Source organism: Drosophila grimshawi, unplaced genomic scaffold, assembly GCF_018153295.1.
Source record: "Drosophila grimshawi isolate 15287-2541.00 unplaced genomic scaffold, ASM1815329v1 contig_1369, whole genome shotgun sequence".
In the NCBI taxonomy this organism is placed as follows: Eukaryota; Metazoa; Arthropoda; class Insecta; order Diptera; family Drosophilidae; genus Drosophila; species Drosophila grimshawi.
In genome coordinates this window covers 375,026-392,876 of record NW_025062891.1, presented here as the reverse complement: position 1 = coordinate 392,876, position 17,851 = coordinate 375,026, and the positions used below count along the sequence as shown (strand labels likewise).

Sequence of the window (17,851 nt, the reverse complement as noted above, 5' to 3'; positions counted from 1 at the left end):
GGCTAAGAGATGCCCCGTAGACGAATATGTATATGCTTATCTGGAACGTTAATTTGATAGGATTGCAGCTGACTTCTGAAATAAAAATAATAATAAAAAAAAACTGCAAATGAATTAGTGTTTTTATCGCTTTTATTAAACTTGTATTCATTTCGTCATGTTTGCCTCGGCTTTTTGCTTTTTGCGACACATAACGCGGTATCTGAAGAATATTTTCACAATACTATAACTTAGTATGCTATATAAGATTTATCCATGCCAATTGTTGCTGCGCTCAAATGACACAAATTCAAATCAATCTTTTTTTTGGCATTGGTTAAATGAAAAGCAAATAATTTGAAGAATTCTCCATCTCTTTTTTTTAAGCAGCTTCTGTGTGGCGTTTCTCAATGGATTGATTTGATTTTCCTTAATTTATAAACGCCTATTGCAAAGTTCCAATGAAATGTTCTTTTCTTTTCTGTTTTTTGATTTTTTTTTTGTTTTGTTTTGCCGTGTCTACATTTTAAATATGCTCATTAAATACATACATACATATTTATTTTGATTTTTGTATTTTTTTTTTGTTACACATACATAATTAAATACGCTTTATGCATAATTACAACACAACAGTTAAAATTGAAATTTGTTTTCATTTTTAGCGCGTTTTCATTTCAAAATTCATGTTTGTTTATTAATCATTTTCACGTTTTCGTTTTTAATTTTCTTTGAGCTTTGCTTATTGGTTGTTTCTTTGTTTGTTTGTGTGTGAGTGTGTTTGTGTGTGTGAGTATATTATGTATGTGCTGTGGATTGTGCGTGTTGTGTTTCTCATTTGTTGTTGTTTTTTTTTTTTTTTTTTTTAGAAGAAAATGGCCAGCACTTTCAGCTTTCTTATATAATTATGTTCGCTATCATATTTTTTAATTGGTTTTCATTTTATTTTGATATATTTATGCATGCTTTCTTGTTGCTATGATGGTTGTTTTATTTTGTTTTATTTTGTGTGTTTTCAAGAATTTGTTGCTTTTAAAGTCTTGAACATAGACTAGACACCAATTATATAGGATTAAACATATTTACTTTAAATTTTTCTCATGTTTTTGTTTGTTTTTGTTTTTTGATTGTATTTATTTTATTTATGTCACGTGTAACAAGTTTTTAATTTAATGATATTTGCATTTCTTAGTTTTGTTATATTTTCTTTTATTAGTTTTTGTTTTTTTTTTTTGTTTTTATATAGTTTTTGTGAACACCTTTCGACTGTTGGTATGCCAGTTAAATTGTTTATATTTGCTTTTACATAACTACAAAGTACATTTAAGTAATTTGGTTTTAGTTACGCATTTTACAAGCAATAAAGTAACGTTTATAAAGTACTGGAGTTTGGGTTTACCATATTTTAAGCTCATTCAGTTTATAAGTAGTATATATAAATACAGATACATGTACATGATATATATATGCGTAGTTGCACATGTTTGCGTGGATAGAGTATAGCTTAGAGCTTAGAATTGGGAGGGGGATATAAGTGAGGGATATATGGACAAGTGGGTAAGGGTAAGGGTAAGGGTGGGCAACTATTTGGAATTGCAAAATAGAACTCTACTAAGTACACATCTAGGCCATTGATATTGCTTTGCTTTTGCGCTACGCTTCGCTCTAACTACAATACTATATGGTACTCGTGTCTAGCCCATCCAAGACCATAATGCCAATACCATTTTGTTAAGAACTGAGCAGATCTGCACCATATGTGTATGTATATACTTGCTCCGCTAGATACATATATCATATCATATCATAACGTATCGTGTATTGAAAGTTTTGTTTTCTAAGTTTGATCCCATGCAACATATATAATTGATTGTGCCTTTAGCCATTTGCTTTGTAGAGCCAATTGAAATTGAAATGAAATTCGTAATAAATGGTATAACAATTAAATTTTGCTTATATTGAGATCGTTTTTTGTTTTTTTTTTTTGTTTTTCTTTTGTTATGGAAATCTTTAACTGAACTGTCAACATATTTGTTTTTGGAAGATCTAGTTTCTGACTGGCTGGAAACCCAAAAACAGGGGTTGTTTCAGTTGATTTTTTTGATTTTTTTTTTTGCTTTTCGAAGGGGTGTTGTTCTGGGCCATAACATTATCTTTAAGCGTGTCTCAAATATATATTTAAACAATTTCAAAGGTGTTTTATTGCGCAACATTTGCCAGCTGCTTTTTGATTTAGTTTTTTTTGTTTTGTTTTTGTTTTTCTTGTTATTTGTAAAGACTGCAAGCAGCAATTTTTACATATATAGACTAGTACAATGATTGATTTTGTTTTACTTTACTTTATAAATAAATAAGATTTGTTGTATGCATATGTGTAGGTTTTACTTTATATAAGTATTTAAATTTGTGTTTTTGTAGATATAAACTCTTTGCTTGATGTGTTTCCATTTGCGCTCATTTGATATACACATACCTACATATATATATATATATATATATATATATATATTATATATATTTATATATATAGTTATGCAAGTTGCAAGTTTCATTATTTGATTTTACTCCATCAACTTGCTGGATTTGTTGTTTATTTTTTCGATTGTTAAACTTATGCAAAAACGAGCTTTGTTTGTTGTTTTTTTAATATTTTTAGTTTTTTTTTTCAGCTATATATTGTGCTAAATTATACGTAAATCAAGCGATAACAAATTAGTATTATAATAATCATAATAATAATAATAATAATAATAGATAAAAATAAGAAAAAACAAGACTATGAACTATGCACTTAATATTTTTCTTCGAGCTAATGACACACAAAAAAATGGTTTTGTTATAAGTTATTTTTCTCTTTGTTTTTCAATTAAATACATTAAATTACAATTGCTAATACATACATACAATATTTTTGCTTAAGTGTGCGTGAGTTTGTATGTAAAACATCGCATATAACGCAAATAACATTATGATTATCATTATCATTAGCGTATTATCGTAATCATTGTTTTTGTATTTCATTAACCAGCCTCAGCTTAAAACATAATTAAATCAAGTTCTTTACTTTTATATATATATATAGGGTCCGTGTGTAAGTGTTGTGTGTGTGTTTGTAGGTGTGTGTGTATGTTTGTTTGGTTTGCGCTTGTATTGGTTGTGTTAGTGCATTGCATGCTTGTTATTGCTGTTGTTGTTGATGTTGTTGATGTTGGTTGTTGGTTGTTGGTTGTTGTATGTATGCCTTCGTTTAGTTTGTGCAGAGTCCTTTTAAACCCATTAGCCTGCTTGTGGTTGTTGTAGCTGCATTTTGTTATTGTTGTTTGTTTGTTTGTTTGTTTGTTGTTGTTGTTGTTGTTCAGACTTTTTATCGTGTATCGGTGATATTATTTTTGCTGCCAAATATTTTAACCAGCTGCGATTCATAGTCATCAATGTTGCGCTTCATAATATCCATGCAGGGTCCGAGCAGACGCTCAAATGCCCTCACATCAAGAACTGTTAATCAGAAATCAAATATATAACAATTATTTATGATATGCAAAGAAAAAAAAGCGAGAATATTTTTGTGGACATGCCTTAACCTTCATAAATAATGGCTAATAATAAAAATGATAATAATAATGTTAGTAAACATGACAGTAAAGTTATCATTAAGGACCATAGATCACAACCGTTGACCCACAGGAATTCACACTGCCCATATATACATATATATTTATATATTTATGCGGAATGTACATATGCATATGTTTGAACCCGTTGCCATTAACCACAGGCGCCTCAACTCATAAATATTATATAGAGCTGCGCTTACCAATCACACAATGGAAACGTATTTTTTTCGGGTTTTTTTTTCGACTTTTTATTTGTGTATTTTTCCCCAGTTTTTTGTTTGTTTGTTGGTTGTGTTATGTCTGTGTCAGCAGCAGACATTTTGATGTGGCTTGGGCTAACGTTGCGTATACGTGCGATTTTTTGTGCCAATCTGAATGTGTGTGAGTGTGTATGTGTGTGAGTGTTTTTGTTTTATATATTTGTGTGAAGTAAATAAAAACTGCATATAAATTGATGTTTACTTCGCAACTGTACAATTTTTAATGACTCCATTTACACAAACTGGCTCGCTCTCTCACTCCTTTTCTCTCTTGCTGAACAATAAATTTTAGTCACAAAAATAATAACAACAAAAATAATTATGATGATAATAATAACGCTTGATTGATTTCACAGATTGGTATTGCGACGGGCCATTTCGGTGAACATTTGCTCGTACATCAGAATATTGCGCTTGAGCACGTCGGTAAGGAAGCCCAGGATGCGCTCGAAGGCATCCGTGTCTAGGACTAGGACGGAATTTCAATTAGAGCTATAACCTTACAATACTACAAATAGAAATAATTATGAGGGGGGCGGAGGTGTACTTGTACTTAATATAAAAACAATGTTGGTGCGCACTTGTTATGCCAAATCTCATTTGGGATCTCAATTTAAACTCAAATCTGAATGTCCTTTCTGTAGATTTCGAGTTTTCTTTTACCATGGCTATTGTCGCAGACTCTCTCTAAATTTCTCTCTTTTACTCTTTCTCTTGATATGTTTTTCAGTCTCTTCATTTCATCAAGTTTCCTGGTTGCATTCTCTGCTCAGGCGGTAACTTTCGCATTCTCTCACTGACTTGTCCTCTCTATTCTTGTAATCTTCCTGTGCCCCTCACTCTCTCTCTCTCTCTCTCTTTCTCTCTATCGCTTTCCCATTCTCTAGCCAATCTAATCTTTCTCTTTCTACAGTTTTCTTTTGTTTTCTACCAATCGCTTTTCCCAAATCCACCTCAAATCTCTCTCTCTTTCAATTGCTCTCACTTTCTCTTGGTATTTCCATATTTTTTCTCTCATTTTTCCTTTGACTTGATTCATTCAATAACACCGTTATATGCCTAACTCAGTTTCTGGCTTGATTGCTATCTCAATCTCTGCCTCAAAGTCTTAGAGAGTTTGCATGTGACATTAAAGTGATATTTTAAGAACTATTTCTTTTATAAGAGAGTAAAATGCGATAATTCTAACAAGTAATCACTCCCTACTGACACCCCGCCCCCCTCTTTGAAGCAATACATTAAGCAGAAAGTCAACTACAAGGTTAGCAGGCTATCAAAATAGGCACGCAGATCGAGTTCCAGGTAGCGATAGTCCCGAATGCCGCACTGCAGGAGGCGGCTGCAGCTGCCCAGGAGTCGCTCGAAGCAGACCACATCCAGGACTACACCGCATTAGGCAGAAATACACAAAACAGACACACACAACACGGAAAGCGACAGGCACAAACACAACACGAAACAACAACAACAACAACAGTGCAAAATGGGCATCGGGGGGGTAAGTGCGTAAACAAAATATGCGATAAACAGAAAAGAAGAACAGAAAAAATAAATGAGAATAAGCATTAATAGTGCTGGCCAAAAGCGAGTCCTTTAAGTGGCTTTCAGTGTCACGAACTTGGCTCGCAGATGACTTACATGCGAGCTTAACGACGCCACCTGTGGCGTAAACGGATGCGGCACGTGGCCGATGTGTGACCAGTGCCAGTTCGCCAAAGTATTGGCCCTTGCCCAGTTTGGATATCTCCACTTCCGAATCGTCCTGATCCATGCGCACAGACACGGTGCCCTCCTCAATGAAGTACATGCCATCAGCAGCGTCACCTACGCAAATATACCAAACCAATCGAAAATACTCTTAACCATTAGCAGAAAGATTTGGACGAGTTGGGCTTACCCTGTTTGATGATGCGCTCACCATCCTCGTATGCCTTGGAGACCAGGGCATCGGCCAGATTCATGCGCTCGTAGTTCTGCAAAAGTATCGAAATTATATATATATATTCTAATATTCTGGCTTGGCATATTCCAACTGTCTGCTGCTCACCTGCAGGGCCTTCAGCATGGGCACATTGTTCAACAGCTCCTCGTACATTTTTCGCTTCTTGAACGCCGACTTGAGCAAAATGCGTCGGAATGTCTGGCGATCCATGGCCCAGAGTAGGCCAACGGTTTCCGCCTGCACGGTGGCCGCTCTGGACATTTGTTAAAAAATAAAACCTTAATTAATATTGGACTTCACATTTTTAAACTCACATAGCTTCATTTTAAAAAGAAATCATAGAATAATACTGCATTCCAGGTTAAAGATACCCTCAAAATCTCTAAACGCTAGCTTTAAAATGTTGTAGAAATAAAATGCTATTTTTTTTTAATCGATTTAAGCTGTGAGATATAAATCATCTCACACCTATCCCCGCTTAATAAACCCCTCTCATAAGAAATTGATGGAAATAGCCAAAAGTGTCGAGTTGGAATTGAGAAATTAGCACATTTCATGCACAGTCAGCGGGTGTAAATAATTCGATATTTCGGTATTTGTCTAGTCTGCGATGAGATAGGCCTTTTTAGAGTTGAATATTTGCTTACCTGGGCATATTGTAGAGCAGCGCTAATTCACCAAATAGTCCGGTGTGGTTGTAGGTGCTAATGTGTTTATCATTTATATAGACTTTGTAGATGCCACTGTGGAATAGGCGCGAGAATTAATCAATCAGAATGAAGCAACGAAATAAATTGAAATAAATACAAATTAATTGCGCATACGTCTCGTGTGTATGTGAAAAATATTGCTGCCTACTTTGACGGAGCGGCTGCGTCGCACATGACGTATACGCAATTTAAGAGCATTATTCTAGCATTTTGGCGCACTTACGATTCAATAACATAAAAGTTATCACCATCATCGCCCTGGCGTATGATGAAATCGCCTGGTTCCACCTTCCGCTCGAACATCGCATCCAGCACTTGATTCATCTGTGCGAAAACATAAAACAAGACAACAGAAATCAGCCAGAAGGCATTTACACAACAACAGCGGAATGGCAAAGATGGAGTGGCATCCACACAAAACACACCACACACTCTAACACACACACACACACACAGACAACGTGCTTCGGCTTTTGCGGTTGTCTGTGTCTGTGCGAAAAGAGCTCGCTTGGCTTTTGTGTAGCGTGGTGAAGGAAACATGCCAGAGATTTATGTGCTAGATACGCACCTGTTCCTTCTCCAGCGAACGGAAGAGCAGCACATTCTTCACCGACTCGACGAGACGCGCCCGCTGGTCATCTGTCTTGGGGAATATGGCAGTGGCGCCCTCATCATCGTCGTCCGCCTCCGGATCGTAAGCCTCGGCGAACACGGATTTGCGACGTGTGCTTTGTACTATTGGTGGTTCGGCTGTAAATATTATGGATGAAAACCAAAATATTGAATAACATTAATGCTTGAACTTTATCACAACAAAAGCTACATTTTTTCAGATATAAATCTTAGTAAAATTGCTATAAATATGATTTTTTCCTGTATATTTAAAATTATTTGCTGTATTTTGATTGCTTCAAGCTGTGTGTTGTTTTTCTACAACTTAAATTGGCAATAAAATAGCTAATAAATGGAAAAGTTTGAATAGTTTCCTTCAAAAATATATTATTGACTCGTCGTAAGTTCACATATCAAATCGATCTAAGAGTAAACCTTTGCTGTTTTCTGGTACACAAAATGTTTTGTGGAATGCGCCTAATTAATGAAAATGGCCAGTTCATTTGGTTGTTGGCCTAAACGTTGTCTGTGTTGGTTATGCATTAAGTAGATGTCTCCATTGAGGACAATGTCCTCTGCGCCAGTTTGACTTTCATGTTTGTGCTCATTAACTAAAGTATACAGACACACAGACACACAAGAAGAGCAGGTCCACTTTCTGGCTTCATGTCACACATTAATTTCATTAAATAAGCGGGGGTAAGAGCGCAGAGAGGTGCAGAGGACTGATAGACAGGAATTCACTGATGATTAGAGACTGTGATGAGTTGAGTTGAATGCTGCCGGATGCGCTTCCACTCAACACCGCCCCGCTCCCAAAACCATCATCATCTTGAGGCCATCATTGTATTAGCTGGGGAATGTGCTTGGGTGTACTCATAACACACACACACACACACACACATACACTTTGCGTCAGCATTTGTGTTTTAGTGTTTTTTTTTTTTTTTTTTTTTTTTTGCTAACCAGCTGCGTCAAGTTTGCTGGAAACTGTCTCATCAAATCGAATGCATAAGCGACATAAAATGCACTCGCTCTGAATGAAAATGAAACAGACAAAACAGACATAAAACAGACACAAGCAGAGTGCAGGGATAGGGGAGCGAGGTGGGGCAGTGGCTGAGCCAAGGCTGTCCAGCTGCCCACACATCAGGCGTGAGAGATATATAGAGATGACTCTGCTATATATATACAAGTGTGTGTGTGTGTGTGTGTGTCTGAAAACACACATAAAAAGAAGATCAACACAGCCCCCTTTAGATACAGCAGCAGATATTTAAGATGAATGTGTTTTCTGTATGCATCTGTATCTGTATCTGTATCTGTATCTGTATCTGTATCTGTATCTGCATTTGCAATAATTACGCCTAGTTGGCAGTTTTACTACTTGCACTGCCAATGCTTTGATGATGTATTTATTAACACCAGCAACAACAACAATAACAATAACAACAACAAAAACAACAACTTGCTTGGCTACATACACAAACAGCAAAATGTTTGCAATTCATCAGCGCGCAAAGTTGAGACAAACGAGACAGATGGAATGGGATAAGTGAAAACAACTAAAACAATTGCAGCAATTATTCATTTTTCCAGCACACACATAAAATATATATGTTCAACTCTCTATATATATATACACTATATATATTCGAATTTACAACCACAACTTTTATTGTGCTCTCATATACACTTTGCCAACAAGTTTCCAATCCTAACAAAAATACTTAGCATTTATAATTTTTACATTGAACTCAAGCAAATTGGGTACAAAATATATTTTTATTTAGCATCGAATATATAAAACTAAAAGAACTATTAAAAGCCTAACCAATTTGGTGCTGAATTAAGTACATATATTCTAGAAAATAGAATCGATTTCATCAATTCAACGACACTGATCAGATTTTGTCCAAGTTAAGATTACGCTATCTATCGTCTACCTGCCATATTATATTTAATCTATTTGTCGAGTACTTATAGCTGTTATGTGTATGTATTTTGTGTGTTTTTTTTTCTGTTTGTGGCTTGCATCATCCAAATCTGTAGATCAATAGATACAATTATCTATATAGCTATAATTGTGCGTGCGACGTGTCTGACCAAAAAAAAATATATATTTTTCGTATTTTCATATTAGGTATGTTGATATTGTTTTTTTTTTTTGTTGTTTTCGTTGTTGCTTACCGGCCAATAAATTGCTAGACACTTGCGTAGACATTATGCTCTGCACTCAATATAATTTTTTTATGGCTTTTCTCGCTTGATTTGTTGTTTGTTGTTGTGGCTGGAATAGTTCGTTATTGCTGCAGTTGCAGGTTTTTTTTTTATTTTATGTATTTTCAACAGCCTCGCGAAAATCAAAAACCAGTTGTGCGCGAACACGTTTTGGAAAAACTGCAACTGAAAACTCAAGGTGAAAGCTCAAAACGCACACAATAAATATCAACGCAAAAGTATTGACTGTCACACGCGGCGTATGCGTAATAAATATTTATGCACCTGGCCTACACTGCGGAGTGATGACTGTCTTGTTTTAGATTCGAGCTAGCAAGTTTATTTCGCTTGCGTTTCTCAGCAAAAATCAACAATTCGAAATCTCAGCGCGCACTTCACGATTGAAACACTTCAGAAACTTATCTTCAACAGCCAACAATAAAAAAATAAAAAAAGTGTCTTTGCAATGCGATGGTTAAAAGTCGTGTCAAGTGGGATACTTGCCATTTGAATGGTTCACACACATTTATCTATATATATATATATATTGTCTTGGCGTTATCCTTGAGCTGAAGCTGTTAAAGGGCGGAGCAGCAAACTCAATTGTAGTAAAGTATTTATTACAGCTTGCTTTGTAACAGGATGTGGACAACGCACGGATGTTAACGACAAGATTACGTCGGAGGAAGGTCGGAAGTATGGACTTACTATATATAACACAATTATGTATGGATGGACGGCAATATGCACACGCTATATATAGAATATGTACAGCTGCGAGAGTAATAATAGCACAACACTCACAGGAAATGTTTAATAAGGTGTCCTTATTACATTTGTAGCTTGCAAGGAATCTTTGATTAGTAAGAAAAATCTCGTAGTGAATGGAAGGAAGTATCATCATACTATATTTAGAACATATAGGTATGTATAAATTGGAGGAAGTATCAACATATAGAATATATGTATGTATGCCTGTCCATCATCTTGTGTTTTAGCTTTGGTCACATTTATGTTTATTTGATTAGATTTGCTGCTCTGATGCTTTGATTTCAAAATGGCAAATAATTTTTGTGGTTCTTATAGATAAATGAGCATTTTACTGCTTAGGCATATCAAAATATAAATCATTTTCAAAGTCAAGTCGAAAACGTAACTTGTGCTTGATTTCTTATAAATTTTCCGACACTTTACAGGCATTTGTTTATGCAATAAATTTCAAAGTCATCTTTGTCAAAACAGTAACAGAAAATAATATAGAAATCGTTAGTCAATATTACATATTGAAATGCCCATATTATTGACATACGTAAGCAAATAAATTATTAACAAGTCAATAGGCAAACAATTGATTTCATTAATCAATGTGAAAAGTGCAAATTGAGCACTTAGTAAACGATATTTAATATTGGCTTTAGCAATGTGTTAGTAAATTGTTATCAAATTTATTTTGGCTTAAATATGGTTTTAAGGCCAAACGCACGCACGCAAACACAAACACACTGTAATAAAAACTTGGCAAACACGCGCGAGCAAATTTAATTAAAAAATGGCAAATAAAAAAGTTGACTGCATTAAGTTCGTTAACGGAATGAGAGATGGAGACGATGACGCGAATGAGATTTGCAATGTGAATGCTAATGGGATGATGACAATGATGATGATGATGATGATGATGATGATGACGACAATGATGTTGATGATGACATGCTGTTAGTTAACTGACTGACTGACTGACTGACTGGTTGACTGACTGGTTGACTGGTTGACTGGTACGTTGACTGACTCCGTCTTGTGCGCGGAGTGACGTTTAGTTAACGACTAAAGCCACTGTCGTTGCCGCAGCAGCCTTTGAGCCAGGCCACAAATGCTCGCCACAAGTCGTCAAAATGAAAGGCGGAAATAGTGCCTGTAAGTAGGCAACAGCACAAGAGATAGATGTGCAAATGTGTTGGTTTGCCATACATATATACAAATATACATATAGATAAATACAGGCGCACACATGAAAAAATGGTTGTCAGCCTCTGTCTGTGGTATATAAATAAGGGAGAGAGCGTCGAGCGTCGAGCGTCGCTTTGTCTCGATTAACATGAGCATTTGTTGCTGCTGCTGCTGTTGTTGTTTTATATTTATCATTAAGCGCAACAGGAGGCACAAGCATACACACACACACAGACACACAGAGAACATGACCAGTCATTTCCGTGCTGCTGCAAACGCCGCTGGCATGTCAATAATGTTCAAAATGTAGCTCGCAAAGCTAAAGCCATGACAGCGCATGGGCGTGGCAGCTAACATCACCCCAGCACCCACCCTGCTCCTGTGCCAGCTGAAGCGCAAAACTGCGAAGCTGACGCTGCTGCCGCTGCTGCTGGTGCTGCTGGTGCTGCTGCTGCTGCTGCTACGGCTGCTCATCCGCATGCTTCAATGGGCGCCCATTGCTTTAACTCCACACTCTCCACATCTCACATGTGTCTTATTCCCTCAACCTTGCCGTCTCACTTGCGCTGCTTGGCATATTTTTTGTGGCCAACGTGAGCGTTAATAAAATGTACGACAAGCTCATCACACACACACACACACACACACACACACTCATTCACACACACTCTCGCACACACCTTATTAGGCCACAATTTGGCACCCGCAAAAAATTACTGAACGTATACTTAATATTTCATGCAAGTGTTTTCTCGACTGCGCTATTTATGTGTGCGTGCGGCGCTTAAAGCGTATTTAAATCAAAACAGCTTCGCCTGACCATAAATAGACATCAAAGCACTGCAAGGGGCGTGGCATACACACACACACACACACACACACACTCAAACACATAAACGTGAGAGCTATTTGCGTTTTGCGCTTACGCTCAGCTGAACTTTTGAGGGCTTCACTGAGCAAAGCCAAAGACAAATTTGCAGCAGCGGAAGCAACAGCATCAATAAAAAAAAAAGGTGAAAACGATAGTGAGACGAGTCTAATGCAAACTTCAATTAAATGACAGGCTTGTTCTTAACTGTATTTACAAATATATATAAAAGTGCTTCACTTTTGTTGATCAACGCACTCAGATTATTTGAAAAGCTATCTCAGTTTTCACATTAGCTAATAAATAATAATAATAATAATAATAATAGAAACTCATTTTACGGAAGCCATAGTTAGGCTAGAAAACATTTGTGCTTTAATATAATTTAAGCGAAAACAGATTGGCAATTGCAAATCAGAGCCTTGCTTGGTTCACAGATTTCTTTGGCGAAGATTTCATTTGCCTCCAATCCACTTCAAACCAATTTAATTAAAATAAAAATCAAAGCGCTGCGTAGAAATTTTTAAAGAGGTGTCAGATTTAAAAGACTTTGACAAATTCGCTTCATTCCAGCTGGTAATTGAGATATATATGTGTGTATATCTAAAGAAAATGAGGCGAGTTGTGGTTGTTTGTCCAGCTCTTGAGCTGTGTGCGCAATTAATAGATTTTTAATGACAGCAGGACTCTAAATGCAGGATGCCCTACAAAGTACTGAAAGAAGAGCAAGACAAATATCACACAAAAAATCGCATTGAAATTTAGAAAAGCACCAGGAAAACTAGAAAGTCTTTCTTGTTTTTAGATATATTAAATAAACGAAAAAATAATGTCGCAAAAATTAGAAAGGCTTTTTTGCATTTTTCAAAAATTTATTAATAAATGATAATGTTTCTAAGAAAAAACTTCAGAAAATATTAATGAAATTTGCTCTCTCGAGTTGAGGATTAACTGTTGTTTATTTTAGTCTGGGTTATCCTTGGGGAAAAAAGTAGTGCGATTTTTTTCTTAGTGCCAGAGCAAGAGCAAGAGCAAGTTGAAGAGCAAGACACATTCGCACACTTGACACGGTGTTCCTTGAGCCGTGCTGCGTGTTTGATTAACCGGAAGATAAACACGCAACGCAGCAGCATCAGAAGAATGCAAGGGGAGTAAGGAGCAGCGGCTGGTCCAGGTTCTGTGTCCTGTGTCCTGTGCTCGGCGCTGCTGTTACTGTTGCTCTTGACAGCTTTATCAACATTATTATTTAATTTGCTTTGGGTGCTGGTGGAAGATGAATGTGGCACGGATGCAGGGATCCGGCTGCGTGTCCAGCTGGCGCTAATTGTCTGCACACGTGCGACGCATTATGGCAAATAATGAGATACAGATACACACCCCAAAAATGTTACACAGTTTCAAGTTGGCAACAAGCAAAACTTTTAGCACCGCAAAGAAGAAAAAAAAAACTTTTCAATTTGCAACAACAGCAACAAAACCAACAACAAACTCAGTTACCATTTTTTATGGTTTTTTTTTGTTGTTGTTGTTGGGCTTTCTGTTTTATTATTAGAATTTAGTGCATGGCTTACGCCAAAATCAAGGGCCGGCTTTTATTTTGCGCGCTGCCACGTCTGACGTCAAATTGCATGACGGTAGTGGCATACCCCTCCCCCTCCCCCTCGCTCCCTCCTTCGCCTTGACAAAAGTTGGGCAACCAAAAATAATACCTCGGGGGCTAAAAGCAGCTGCAGTTAAAGCTGTTAATGCCATGCCTCGCAATGTGGCAACAATTGACGCACAAATATGACGAGACATGAAAATAGTTGACCCTCAACGGAATTGTTGTTCTTGTTGCTATTGTTGTTGTTGTCAGGACACGCAATGTTCGCATTGCTCATTTGTAGGTGGGCACATTTCAAGGCGTAATCAAGCCAGAGGCAATATTGATTTTACTGTTCAAAGATGAATTAGTTAGGCAATATGAATAAATATTTGTTACGAAATGTTGAAATGTTATGCCCACAAGTTATGCAAAGCTTTAGCCGATAGCAGTCGATAGTTGTCACCATCAAACATAAATAATATTATTAATATATAAGCGGGTTTTGTGCTAGTTTTATAAGATGTGTCAAGAGTTCGACTCAATAGTATAAAAAGTTAGTTACGTTATTTTTATCACATTCTATATAGTTGTCACCATCAAACATAAATCATATTGTTAATAAAGAAGCGGGCAAATAGTTTTATAAGATTTGTCAAGAGTTCGACTCAATAGTTCAAAAAGTTATTTAGTTATATATCAATTTCTATATGGTTGTCGTTAGTTGTCTGTCAGACTGTCAATTGGATAAAGTATGCCAGAAACTCAACATTTTCACGATAAGTATTTTATATTATATTAAAAAAGGATAAACTTGTATACGTAGCCATCTCATAAGCATAAGTAAAAGCATCTGAAATATGCTCTATTTAAGAATTAATTAATGGGCGACATCGAATGTCTTAATTAATTAAATGACTACATTTCTGTCAAGCTTCTTAATCAATCAGAAATGCTCGGTATCAGCGACTTGACTTCAAGTCAAATCTTCCATTTATGACTTGCATAAATATTTTTAAATATTTAATTGATTTTGCAATCATAACTTTCGACCTTTTTAAGCAACTCAAATCATTTAACAGAGGAGAGCCGAAATACGTACTTCATAAATCTTTCTTTCTGGCTCAAAGCCACAATTTTAAAAAATAAATAATGAATTTAATTTCTAAACAATTCAAAGAAGATCAGTAATACAAAGTATTAGCGACTTTTTGTATTTAAAATTTATCAACTCAAATGCATCCATTAAAAATATACAAATATTAAAAAATGCTCAAATTTAAAGTTAATTTTTTTAATATGCTTTATGACTTACCGTCGCCATCTTGTGAGTTGAGGCTTATCTGATCATCGGCCCCGTTATCAGTGGCTGTTGTTGGCCGATTTGCCTGCAGTTTGTTAAAGTATTCGGCGGCAAAGTCAAGCAGATCCGGTGGCTGTTCGACCAGATACGAGATGGAGAACTGCAAAAGCACCTCTTTGAGCTCATCCGGCACCTGAATGCGTCGACTGGAATCGGTGGACATATTTGTGCTGATTGAAGTAGAAAGAAGTACATATGAAATCAGTGTGCGAGAAATATTTAAATAAACATATTCTAAAATGAGAATTAAAATTTAATAAATATCAGCAACAACAAAAATCGTATATTTTATGGAACTTTGTGCCGACTGTCGTTATTTATAGAGTTTATCAGCCGATATTTATTTGTGTCAATAGTTTTAAAAATAGATTGATAGATAACACCAGCGGGGAGTGCCACTGAACACAATTGAATTTCAAGCTAAAAATATTTATTTGGTGTTTTTCAATTGAATTTAAAGCACTTATATTTTGATTCTCGACAGTTCCCAGGAAAACTGCACTGGAACTGTAAATGTGAATGTAAAACAACGATTCTTTTGGCAGATATTTAGTGGAAATCGGGGGTACCCAGCTCTTTTGCCAAGTGTCAAGTGTAGGGCATAAAAATATAAACATATATCAGAGTGCCAGCGATTGCCAAATCAATTTACGACTAATTGCAATAAAGCGAAACAAGCGAGAAAAGTCAAGCGCTGACATAAGAGATAATCATAATACATATATATAAATATATATATATAAATATTTATGTGTATGTAGAATCTGGAGTCCCAGTTGCGTCCGCTTTATGCCCATTTGTGTAATTTGTCACACGCGTGTGTCTGCCATCGAGTCTGTTGAGTGGCCCCCTAGTCCGACCAGCGACTTGCTCATTTTTTAGACGACCCACGGAAGTTATGTATATCTATGTGTATACCCATGTCCAGCAACAACAGCAACAACAACAGCAACTCATCATCAAACATGTAAACAGCATAGGCAACAAGTATTATCATAATACTATAGCTCATTCGAGTGTCATCCGCGTCAGCGCTTATTGGCGCGTGATTCAACGTTGCACAATTTTCTTTTATTTATTTTTATTTGTAATTTATGTCTCTTTTGAGATTTGTCGTTGGATTTTTCGTGTTCGTAGAAAACGTAGAACGTGAGCTGCATGCTAATCTTGTGACTGCAACGCCAAAATAATATTTGTAATGCATATGTATACATAATGCACTTTGTACACGCTTGTCAATATACATATATATATTACAGATCCGTCGCAAGTTATAGTCAAACTATGCGCTGCCAATTTTTAAGTTTTTACTCTTAATAAAACTTCACAGCTTGTTTGATTTCTGTAAATAAGTTTTGCGATTACAAGTTGTTTGCTGCAAACATGTTTTTAGCATGAACACATCAACCACATTCCTATTTCGGCCTATTTAAGGCAGCAGACCCACAGAGACCTACTTGGCTTAATCTCAACTGCTCGCCTCACACTGGCTGGTGCAGCAAAAAGTTGCTCCTTTCAACAAAGCACTTGTCTACACACACGAGCTATGAAATGAATATCTGGGACTCCATAGCTATCTTAACTTGTGCACAGACGCTTGAGAAATCTGTGGAAGAACTTCATTGAAAAGCCAGCCGCATAAATATTTATAAGTCTGCGCCAAATATGCGTAATTATGGAAATTGCGCATCGAGTTACAGTTATTGTTGTTTGGCTCCACGTGCACCCTAAGCACAATTTTCTCTACTTGTGCCCCTGCCACTGCCCCTGCCACTGCCCCTGCCACCAATGCTGCCTTGATTTTGGTTTCGCTGTTGAAAAGTTGCCCGCAACATTTTATTTGTCGTAATTTTGAAAATTAATTTTTGCCCCGGCTGGCAGAGGAGCAGTTAAGGAATTGTTGTTCTTGTTGTTGCATGTTTACAGTGGATCAACACACACCCACACCCACCTACACACACACACACTGTCACACACACACAGACATACACATACACACTTACAGTTTGTTTTCGAGACAAACTTTTTCAATTAAGTTCATTAATATTCAACTTAGCCTGCGGCCAGAAAGCGGCGAATAAATAAATATTAAAACCAAAATTACAAACTAATAAAGGCTGCCACAGCCGTTGGCCTGGTAGGCGGGTGTTGGCCGTGTTTGTCTTCGCAATTGCAAATTGGCCAGCTTGTCAATTACCAATTGTCACTTGCCACTTGCCACTTGACAGGTAAATGCCTCTGGCCATGTTCCGCACTAAGTGCTGCAACAATCAAATGCCGCCACAACACCCACAGCACTCAGTGCATAATCTAAATGTGATTTTAAGAACAACTATTAAGTATTTCAGGTTGTGCTAGAGCAACAATAATAGATAATGGGATTAGGCACAAGCAACAAGGGAGAAACTAAGACAAAATGCAAATTCACTTGCAGAACCATTTAACCATGAAGATTAAATGGCCTCGCAGGCCTCGCAGGCCCCGTAGGCATTCTATTGTTCTAATAGACATTTTGTGGGCAATTAATTGGGCTCTTTTCCACTCACTTAAGACAAAAACTATTTCATTTTGTCAAATATTTATAAGACTAAGCAAAATCTGGTTTAGTGCACAATTATATTTAAGCACTTGAAAAGTTGTCAAAAGACACGATTTCTAAATTCTAATTCTGTTTATTTAATACGTATTTCTCAATGGCTGCACACACCTGGCGAACACATGATTCAGCCAAAGTGATTTTATCGATAGGCGCGGCAA

At 36.5% G+C, this 17,851-nt stretch overlaps 1 protein-coding gene across 2 annotated transcripts in view; it reads right to left on the bottom strand.

Annotated features, from left to right (window-relative positions):
* Positions 1 to 3,116: 3,116 nt before the first annotated feature.
* Positions 3,117 to 17,851, bottom strand: part of LOC6561329 (cAMP-dependent protein kinase type II regulatory subunit) — a 36,799-nt gene continuing 22,064 nt past the window's right edge. The window contains exons 3-10 of one of the 2 annotated variants that reach the window (XM_032734794.1): positions 15,047 to 15,264; positions 7,074 to 7,255; positions 6,729 to 6,829; positions 6,443 to 6,538; positions 5,901 to 6,048; positions 5,751 to 5,826; positions 5,492 to 5,677; positions 3,117 to 3,474 (exon numbers count right to left, since the gene is read on the bottom strand). In XM_032734794.1, the coding sequence (XP_032590685.1) occupies positions 3,344 to 3,474; positions 5,492 to 5,677; positions 5,751 to 5,826; positions 5,901 to 6,048; positions 6,443 to 6,538; positions 6,729 to 6,829; positions 7,074 to 7,255; positions 15,047 to 15,257 (1,131 nt within the window). In that variant the 5' untranslated portion in view covers positions 15,258 to 15,264 and the 3' untranslated portion in view covers positions 3,117 to 3,343. Of the gene's footprint in view, positions 3,475 to 4,044; positions 4,323 to 5,491; positions 5,678 to 5,750; positions 5,827 to 5,900; positions 6,049 to 6,442; positions 6,539 to 6,728; positions 6,830 to 7,073; positions 7,256 to 15,046; positions 15,265 to 17,851 lie in introns of those variants that run through there. The other variant, XM_032734795.2, reaches the window with a different exon arrangement.